Consider the following 10,015-nt stretch of genomic DNA (forward strand, 5'->3'; position numbering starts at 1 on the left):
TGTCACTGCTCACATGAGGTGGAGTGTTTGTAATAGGAGTATAGGCATGTTCAAGAGAGCCCTGCCGTGCAATCAGAGATATAACAGACTGCTTAGATGATTTTTGGCTTGCTCTGGTTTTGCTTTTGGTATGAGTATGAAATTTCTCTGGCTTCAGCTATTATTAAAATGGTGAAAAGATGCAAACTAAATATTTCCGTGGACACCGAAATGCTATTCATGCAGTTTGAAAGTACATTGCAACATTTTAAATATAATTGAGAATGTCACTTTTTCAAAGTAAATGCTAGTTTGAGAATGCAAACATGTGTTTCCTTTTTTGATAAGATTGGAGTTCTCTGGAAAGCAGCATTTTAACAAAAGGCAGGGTTGTACACTTGATACAAATTGTAGACGTTACTGGTCTCATTTTTCATCCAGAGTGGTGTGAAATAAGGGTCGATTACAGTTTTCTGGCAGGAAAAAAAGTTGCTCCTGGAGATCCTTAGCATGAGTCTGTGAGGCTTTAACTGTAACAGTAAAATTATCTGTCAGTCATGCAACTGAGAAGGTGTTGAGCTGGAAGAAGAACCAACCTAACAAGTTCGGATTATTGTTTCCAGGCTTGCTCTTGGATGAATAAAACTAGGGTAAATTCATTCAATCATTGAAGCAAATACCTCTTGAATAGCTGATTATTTTTTAAAACTTGTTTTTTGGCTATATATTAGGGTGCATAATTCTTGAACTGTAGCAGCCTTTTTGTTCACAAGCAACGCTTTTTTCATCGTAGTTCATTGTAAGGGGTTGATACCCCTGATATGCACAGTCTCTCTTGATTTAGGATCCACAGACTCCAAGATCATGTTTCTGATGCAATAACTTTTTTCCCAATTCATAATTTGATTTCCAATAATATTATTTAATATTTAATTAGAAGGTCACTTTTCCACAAACGTGAGGTATAGTTTGTTCACTAGACTATTTGATAACATCAGACTTCTAAAAAATGCCAGATGTTAAGTTTCTTCAGCTTAAGGACAACACAGATTTTGTACCGTAGGTGACTGGTAGGGGAGGACGGAGGTCACCACACCAGGTTTCATTACAGAGTGTAGACAAGTCACCCCAGAAGTCAAGCTAATCCACCACAAATACGTATCTATTGTGCTTACACTTTGCATGTGGACTCCCACTCTTATGTAGATGCTTTCATTTACAGCTAAACTGGACTTAAGCCACTCTAACTGAATTATTTCCACAGTGATAAGATCTGGAAAATTTAGGCTAGAACGCTTTTTAGCCAGCTTCAGGTTCAGTGGTTTTTTACTTTGTCCAAAGTAATTACCTAACCTGTTTTAGTAAAAAAGATTTTAACTTTACTTGGCCAATTTAGAAACTGCAGATCATTTAAGCCTAGCCTCTAATGGCACAGGCTGACTTTCAACGGGCTGCAAGTCCGTGTGGCAGGTAATGACACTTTGTCCTTGCGGTAGCTCAGGCTGCAGTGCTGCTGTTGCCTGCTAAGGATGGCTGTGCAACAGGGTTTGGGAGCTGGAGGGAAAGGCAGGCCAGCTCTCGGTGTGGCAGGACTTCCGTCATACGTTGCTCCCTCACGAATGCAGCCATGCTCTCGCAGTCTTTACTATAAAAGAATTTTGTGCAATAGAATATTGTGCATGCTATTTAACAGCAAGATCTGTACATATTCACAAGTTAAAATACAGTTCTGCTGTGTTTAAAAAAAGAGAAAGTTGAGCAGTAGATACCACTTGAGAGATTAGTATAACATTTCAGGTGAGCATTGTGATCAAGTTAAAAATTAGAGGGCGCTTGTGAGATTAATGGGGCACGTATCTGGAAGGAGGAAAAGTGATATTACAGTAGACATAGGGGGTTTTGAAAAGCTTGTACAGCTTTGACCTGTTTAGTTTAGCCTGATGAATGAGAGAAGAGTAGGGAACACTTTTTTGGCTAGAAGGAAATACAGCACTTGCTAATGATATCAGACGGGTTAAAATCACTTAGAGCTGCCATGGTAAGACATGGAAGATAATTCTTTTAGAGTTACTAATGGAAAACTATGAACTGAGAAGCAATTTTCAGCTTAAGCAATTAGTGTGTCATCCTGTATTTGAAGAACACTTTGAAATAGCCAACAAGAGAAAAAAGAATTAGCATACAAAATTTGGGTGCATCTTGGCTTTTTTGTAAAAGCCCTTGCCTCTAAATGGTACAGAGGTGATCTAACAGATTCAAAAAAGGAACTAAAGACAATACTGGGATTTGAAATTGAAAGAACATTTCAGGTCCTCAATTTCCCCCTCAATTTTCGTGCTTTATGGCTATGTAAAACAATTATTTTGAAACATATTTTGAAAAATATACGCACGTATCTGTATGTAAATATAGATGCACTTTACAGCTGTATATTTTACAACTGTATATTCCTTAGTTTTCTATGAAGCAGGCCATACACAGAGCAGTTAAGTGTGCAAAGTAAGCTTATGCTGTGGGATTTTTTTCTTCAGTAATAAAAATCATGATGTTATGGCAACAAAGGATAGTGAAAAAAACCTCAAACGGTAACTTTTTTTAAGTCAACTTTTAAAATTCTGAAAACTTTATTGTTATTCCCTTAAACTCTCAAACACAGCTTTTGAGTGTCAGCTTTGTATTTTCCACAGTATCCTTGAACATAGCAGGAGGCTACTTGGCTATATAAATTACAACTTCAAAAAAATTATTGAATTTAACGTTTAACTTTCATGATTAGAGAAAAATGTCAAGATTTATACTTCAACAAATACATACATAGTCTCAAGCTAAAAATAGTTGAAACTGGGTTTCTTTGCATTTTATTTGAAATTCTTTGAGTTTGGAACCTTCTTACAAAAACCAAATTTTGCTAGTTGGTGATATACAATTAACTTGGGATAAAATTAACTTCTATTTTTGTTGCAACTTGCAGATGAGAAAAACATTTGGAATCCCTATTTCCCTTTAATGGGACGCCTGCTATTTGTTTAGTATTGTTCTAACACTGCTCTTGGGCTTCAACAAAACTTGTATTATACTGCAATGTCCATAAAACATCTGACCATAATAGAATTATTCTGTTATGGTCAGATAATATAAGGCAATGTGGTGGAGTCTTGTACTGCAGCTTAAACTTTTAAAATCAAGATTCCTGACACCACTACAAATGACTTTTTATCTAATTGAAAATGGTGTTTTTTCACCCTATGGATTAATTTATACTCTTTATTTTCATTGTTAAAGTAATGATAGAACATAATTATACAGACTGTGAATGTGGTTCAGACTTCATCTGTTCTGCCATTTCTATTGTACTGAAAATGGGGGTGAAAGAGTTACTTTCATAGATTAATTAATACACCATAATAAAACTGCCATGTCATCTAGTCTGACTTCCTGTTAAATAGCATCCATGTATTTGAATTCAGTTATTCTGGTGTGGAGCCCAGCAATCTTATGGAGAGGGTTCTGTGACATGCTTCCCTCAGCAGAGGACTACTGCACTCAGGAGCCCCGTGTCTCGTTGTCCTCCTCTTCTCTGTTCCTGTGATCCGTTTGAGTCTTGGAAATTTTTTACTTAGATATCCAGTCTAGATCTGATATATTCAGAAGATGGGGAATTCATTCTTCGCTACAGCAATCTGTTCCAGTGATTAATGCCTTGCTTAAACAGTGTCTTGTTTCTAGTGTGAATATAGTGAATTAAACTTTTGGATGTTACTTCTATTTATCTTCACTATATTGGAGACCCTTTCAGTATTTTTCACTTTTTGCCTCAAGGTAGTTGCGTACCAGGATCATATGGTCTTTGGTATTCTTTAATTTTTAAATGTAGATGAAATAATTTGGTATAGAAGGTTTACGCATGGAGAAAGAGTAAGAATTGGTAACGTGAATTAACCAAGGTATGAATTGTTTAATAGAATTGCATTAAAACTTGGTGAGGATGCTAATTCAGGAAATAACAGTTTTGGCAAAGCCTTTAATCTTTCTAAAATTATGCCATGGCTATTTAAAATCTGAATGGGCAGCATCTACAAAGAAGTTTGAGCTTTAGGCTATGCGCATTATGTAGTGCATCTTAACTCATTATGCAGACTTGTTATCATAGCAAGATGTTTTGCCCAGCCTCCAAGTCATTTTTGTGGTTCTTTTCTACGCTTTACTTCAAGGATAAGCCTCATTAATTCCTGAATGCATTTGGCTGTATTTGAATGAGCCTAGTTTACCAGAAGATCCAGGTTGCCTGATCCTCAGTCCTCAAACTCTGAAGATATTCGTGCCACCTCTAATGTTAATATTACTTATTTCTAGATCATTGTTAATTATTTTCCACAACGATATGGGTTATGGAGGTCTACTCAGATTTGTACATAGCTAAAAAAAGCACAACCAAGTCAGAAACAGCTGTTAGCTGTTGAAAGCCATAAATTCCAGAAACCAATGGTACTGGAGACCCATTTGCCATGAAGTAATCAGAGAGGAAGAATTGTTTTTATGGCTTTGTGGAGGTAACACATTTTGGTAGACAGATTACTCTCTGCATTCAACTCCTGCTTCATTAATTATTCACACACATCCCTGAAATGAGCCTTATTGGGTGAGTGTAGGCAATCAATGAAGGAACTTCTAATTGAACAGTGAATTAAATTGATCTTAGATAGGTAGACAGCCAATGTGTTTGAGACTTGCCTAATATCTTGCCTAATTATATCTGGAGGTTTTGCTTTGTTCCCCTTGGTCCCCAATTTCTTTCCCTTGGTTTGCTTCATTTGAACCCTGCTGTCTGTTTTAGAGCATAGCGTGGAAATAGCTTTGCAAGGTTCTGCTTGGAACATGGTCCCAATTCCAGAGCTCTTCCACACTTTGTTTGTGTAGTCAGGGGAATACCAGTGCCAATTCTCTTGGAGGGTCCCTCCCGTAGACACTGGAGGCCCAAGAATATCAGCAGATTGTATTTGAGGTCCTGGATTTTCTAGACCCCTCTTTCCTCCAGATTTCAAAATCTACCTTCAGGGACTAGGCTTGGCAAAGCCTGGAGATGCTTCCTCGGCAGAGGCTGTGGATGCTGTCACGATTTGTCGCACCCTTATTGTCACAGAGGTGTTAGCTGCACAGGAATACAACGTGGAGAATCAGCAACAGGAACCGACTGGTGTTTGCTACAGCAAACATTGATAATTTCTTATGCTCGTGCCTACAGATTGCCAAACTAGACATACTCCTAGCTGAAATTATCTGAGGATACCGATGCTGGTGGGTTATTCAGTGCTGAACCCACATTCCTATCTCTGCTTCTCTCTTGACTTTGTTATAAAAAGTTATTGACACTGGAGAGGTCTCTCTGATGTGCTACCTAAGAGACCTAGAACTTCTCAAGAAAGATGGCTCAGTATCTGAGGAAACACTTCAGTATTCAAATAACTCCTTCAGGCATCACTGGACATTTTACATTGTTTCATGTTGCTGAGGGTTCTTTATTCGTAAATTAGATTAATGAGATCCTTCTTTTGTAGACCACTTCTCAAGAGCTCTTCTTCAAGAGCGATTCTGCAAGAAGAGACTTGGATTGTAAATTCCAAGTCCTTACTATGGACTTGTGGGTGATCGTAAAACCCTCTCATTGATAGTCACTATGGCTGGAGAGAAAAGGAGATTGGGAACACCACCAAAGCTAGGGGTGTCTGAAATAAGTATTTCTTTTCAATTAAGGCTGTCTAATTACCAAGTCTTGTTTGTTAATTGTAAACAAACCTAGAGAGTACTTAGGAGACCTCGAAGAGTCCTTGTGCCCTGGCTTTTGGGGGGACTTCTCTGTGCTGAAACTTGATTTTGAGCAAGCACTTGTCAGCAGGTACTTTCTCAGTCATTAGCAGACTGCAGATACTGCTGACACAGTTCCCCAGGTAGCTGCCATCACCACCAGATGTTTTGCCCCTCTTTCCTCTCTGGAGCTGCACAAGACAGTTATTGTCTTGGACGGAAGGTTATATGTCTTACAGGTTTTTGATGGACCACATTTGTTTAACTGAAAAACAGATAAAATCCTATACAGACTCTAGGACAACACTTCAAAGATTTTTTTTCTTCTCTTAAAAATAAGGCTTATTTTAGATCTTTCAATCCAAATCACTCCATCTCCTTTTTTTCATGGTGTTTTGGTTTGGTTTTTTTTTTTTTTTTGGTCCCAATTGAAATTAAAAACCAAATGGCAGCACAATTGCCAAGAAAGTCATGCAATACTCAGTGCAGCTCAATGCCATTGACATGCTTCAGATTTTCTCTCTCATTCCTTATTAAGGACCACTCTCACCAGGGCTCACTTTGACAAGACGTAAGCCCTCTTGTGGCTCTAGGAGCCAGTTCTTACTTGTTTCAGACGAGGTCTTACTGTAACAACTTTCTAGTACTGTATAGGGAAGAGGATAGAGATCCATCGAGTTTTCAATAATTAAATCCTCTGTGAAGACAAGTTTAAACGCAAAAGCTGACTTTTGCTAAAATAATACCATAATTTCAGAAAGCTTCTTGCTCTGCCTACCAGAAAGCATGCATTCTTTGTGAATGTGAGTGCAGTGATGGGAACCTTGGAATAACAGATTCAGTGTTGTTCTTAGATGGCTGTAGACCTTTTCCCCTTGCTTGACCTCTTTGAGAACCACATTTCAAATAATTCTGGCCCTTAGAGTTAATGGAGGCAAACAGAATTTGCCATCAGCCAAGACCCATTTTTGCAGGATTGTCTGGCTGTGATAATCTCAGTGATCAGCTGCAAGCTTGACCCGCAGTTTGAGCAGAGCAGCATGGATTTATTTTATGTGCATTTATTTGATGCCGCAAATCAAATACGATATATAGAATCTGCAAAGGTGAGTTTATTTTCTATATCTTCCAAAGTTGTGTTTAGCATAAAGATGATGACTTCTCCTTTCCCTTAGCATCATCGTAGCAGTGTAATGGTGATAAAGCCCTTTGAATTGTACAAGTAACTTTAAATTCTTGGATAATCTGAAAGCCAGTGGTCTTTGTTCACTATGTTAGTGTACATTTATTAAGGAAGATTGTTGTTCTTTCTTACCTATGCACAGGGGAACGGCACATTGAAATGACTAAACAGTACTCAGTTTCCCTCAAGACCAAGTCTAAATTTTTTTCTCTAAGATTTTAATAGCATTTAATTTAATCCACTTGTTTCTTTTCACAGACCTCACCCTTTTTGGGTCATTGTGCTCTTAAATGTCAAGGGGATTGTGTCTTTTTGTTATATTTTCATTAAGTCTTTCAGGTGCTTAGGATTGTTTATTTCTCTTGCTGAGAGATCTGAATGCCACCGTCACTGTTGCATAAAGCCTGTCAAGTAGGATAAGAACATGAATGAAATTATGATACAAATCTGCCACGGCTGAGTGACCTCCCTCCCCGCTCCCCTTCTTCACATTAATAAAAACACATTCCTCGAGAGTTCAAGTTATCCTTGTTCAAGGATGTCTTGAAATCTGCAAGGTGTTGACATGGCATACTACTCACAACTGTGCTATCTCGTTATTGAGTTTCACCTGGAAAGCATACTGCATTTGCAGAGCATGACTGAGATTGCTGTTTGTGTGAAGGGACTTCAAGACCCATTATCAGATAACTTTGATGTTGGGAACTCCAGTCTGCAGTTACAAACAGTATGAATGGACACGTGGACTGTCACTTGAAGTTAGAAAAGCAGTTATCCGGCTGTACCTGGAGGTTTTTAAGATATGTAGTTCACTCGCACATTTGCCTTCTACATGCCTTTCTTCCTCTTTCACAGTTCAGCATGCTTCTTTCTTAGATTACAGGTTAAGAGAAACAGATCTCTGTGAGTGTGTTCTGACTTGCAGGCCGTGTAGGCTGGTTTTGGATTCATGTGTTGCAATGTCACCCCAAGTTAGGACGGCCATGTGAACTACACATCTTGAGAGTGCTGTCTTTACTGCTAGGTTTATCTCTTTCTTCCAAAACAGAAACTCAGCATGATGCAGCATAGAGAAAACTCTTAAAATATTACCCAGATTGCACATGGCAGTTCTACAGATTTCAGCTGAGGATGTACAATTTGATACATGCTTGTCTAACTGTTATACCCTGAGAGAGCTTAGAGGCGTTCTGCTAGACTCATCAACATGACTGGATACATAGACAGCCTTGGCTTCGGAAATCTGGTGTTCTCCAAGGGCTACAAATATTCTTTTTGAATTGCAGAAGAACTTTTTTTTTTTTTAAATCCAAATAGCAGTTAATTACTACATCAAATACAGAGTCTTGCCTTTATGTTATGGTGAAAACAAAACTATTGGCAGAGGGTTATAATGTGCTTGAAATTGTCGTTAAAATGTTAGGAGTTTGAAGGGAAGTATGGTTGGGTTTGTTAGCTGTCCTACTTGATAAAACTTGTCATTAACCTAAATAAGAGAAGAAGGTAGCCATAGCATCCTGTGCTTGTGACAAATACATTTAATTAAAAAAAAAATATCTTAAAGTGCAACTGGCAAATGCCTCTAAAAGCAAATATGAAAGGTGATCAGTCTGTGACCTGTAAGAAAAGAAGCTTGTAAGCTGTATTGTGCTAATCTTTTATGTTGTTTATAATATTTTGTGATGGAATATATAAATAAGTTGTCAGTGCAACTGCTGTGTCTCAGTGCAAGGGCAAATTCTGAGACTACTGTGCTGTAGTGGGATCAGCCTTACTGATGCGATGCTTTAAAAAACAAGCTGTAACTTACCACCGCACGTAACAGTGCAGCGCTGTCTCTGGATGGGACGGTTATTGCAGCTTTAGAATTGGAGTTTTAATGGCCAGATGAGCAAAATGTCTCTCCCAAAACAGTTTATAAATTGAATGCGTAAGAAATGTAAAAATAAAAAAAAAAAAAAAAGATGCCTGGTATTCTGTAGGGAAAATTCTCATTAAAAAGAATGAGATTTAAAAACTTCTTTTTTTACAGTCTGTAACACTATGAAACAATACAGTAAATACTTATGTTTTGGCATGAACTTGAGAGGGAATTTATTGGAGAACATAGTGGGGTTTAAAAATAGGACTAGGTTGTAGCTTGGCCAAGAATGTAGTATAGAATTCTAGGTTCTAACATAGTTGGTTTTTTTTTATAAATATGAGTTTAATTGTTAACAAATATTCACATTTCAGAGCTGAAGAAAGACCAGTTAAGAAAAGAAAAATGCAAAGCTGCAGCTTCCAAAAGAAGAAGCTAAAATTAATGGAGGCCATGTTGGAAGAACAAAAGAAGTTGAGTAGAGCTATGGAAGAAACCTGTAGAGAAGTGCGCAGGATTCTGGATCAGCAAAACATCATTCAAGTTCAAAGCTTACAGTTACAGGAGAGAATGATGAATCTACTGGAGAAAATGATCTCCAAATCTAATGTGTAGTTTCCTTTGTGAATGCCTCTGAGATTACTATTGATATTATAGATATCCCTTTATTGCACACCATATGTGTGTCTGTTGCCCTATTCCCAGGTTCTCCATGGAAATTAAAACCCTAGTGTCACCTTAGTTAAGCAAAGAGAACAGATAATGCAGGGTAAGAGCTATCCAGTGTGATAAAATTAGTGCAATATATGCCTAAGTTGAATTATTTTTGTACGGAAAGGCTAAGGGATGAATAGCTCTGGGAACTTCAGTACTATTTATGCCTAGGTCAGGTATTGTTTTACAAACAGCGGTGTTGTATATTGCTTCACATCAAGGACTGTAGCTTGACCTGTTGTAGGAGAACGAAATAGTGCATTTCTAAACATGGTAATTGCATCTTGACTTTGCTGATGATTAAACCCTGTTTTGAAACATACACCATGATTGTACAAGTGACCTATGGTTCTTGTGAAGAGCTAGTTGGGACCATGAGATACATCATTTTAAACTCCATGCCTGATATGCATAGTACTCTAAAGTATTAGGGTAAAAATAGTCTATTCAAATACACTTTTGATATAAAAAGAAAA

At 37.7% G+C, this 10,015-nt stretch overlaps 1 protein-coding gene across 5 annotated transcripts in view; it reads left to right on the plus strand.

The window, feature by feature from the left end:
* Window positions 1–10,015, plus strand: part of MSANTD1 (Myb/SANT DNA binding domain containing 1) — a 46,605-nt gene extending 36,590 nt beyond the window's left edge. For all 5 annotated transcript variants that reach the window (XM_087737039.1, XM_087737040.1, XM_087737041.1 and 2 more), the window contains one exon: window positions 9,200–10,015. In XM_087737039.1, the coding sequence (XP_087593165.1) occupies window positions 9,200–9,440 (241 nt within the window). In that variant the 3' untranslated portion in view covers window positions 9,441–10,015. The remainder of the gene's footprint in view (window positions 1–9,199) is intronic.

This window comes from Nipponia nippon, unplaced genomic scaffold (genome assembly GCF_047370975.1).
Source record: "Nipponia nippon isolate SJK-2023a ecotype South Korea unplaced genomic scaffold, ASM4737097v1 scaffold_6, whole genome shotgun sequence".
Lineage (NCBI taxonomy): Eukaryota > Metazoa > Chordata > Aves > Pelecaniformes > Threskiornithidae > Nipponia > Nipponia nippon.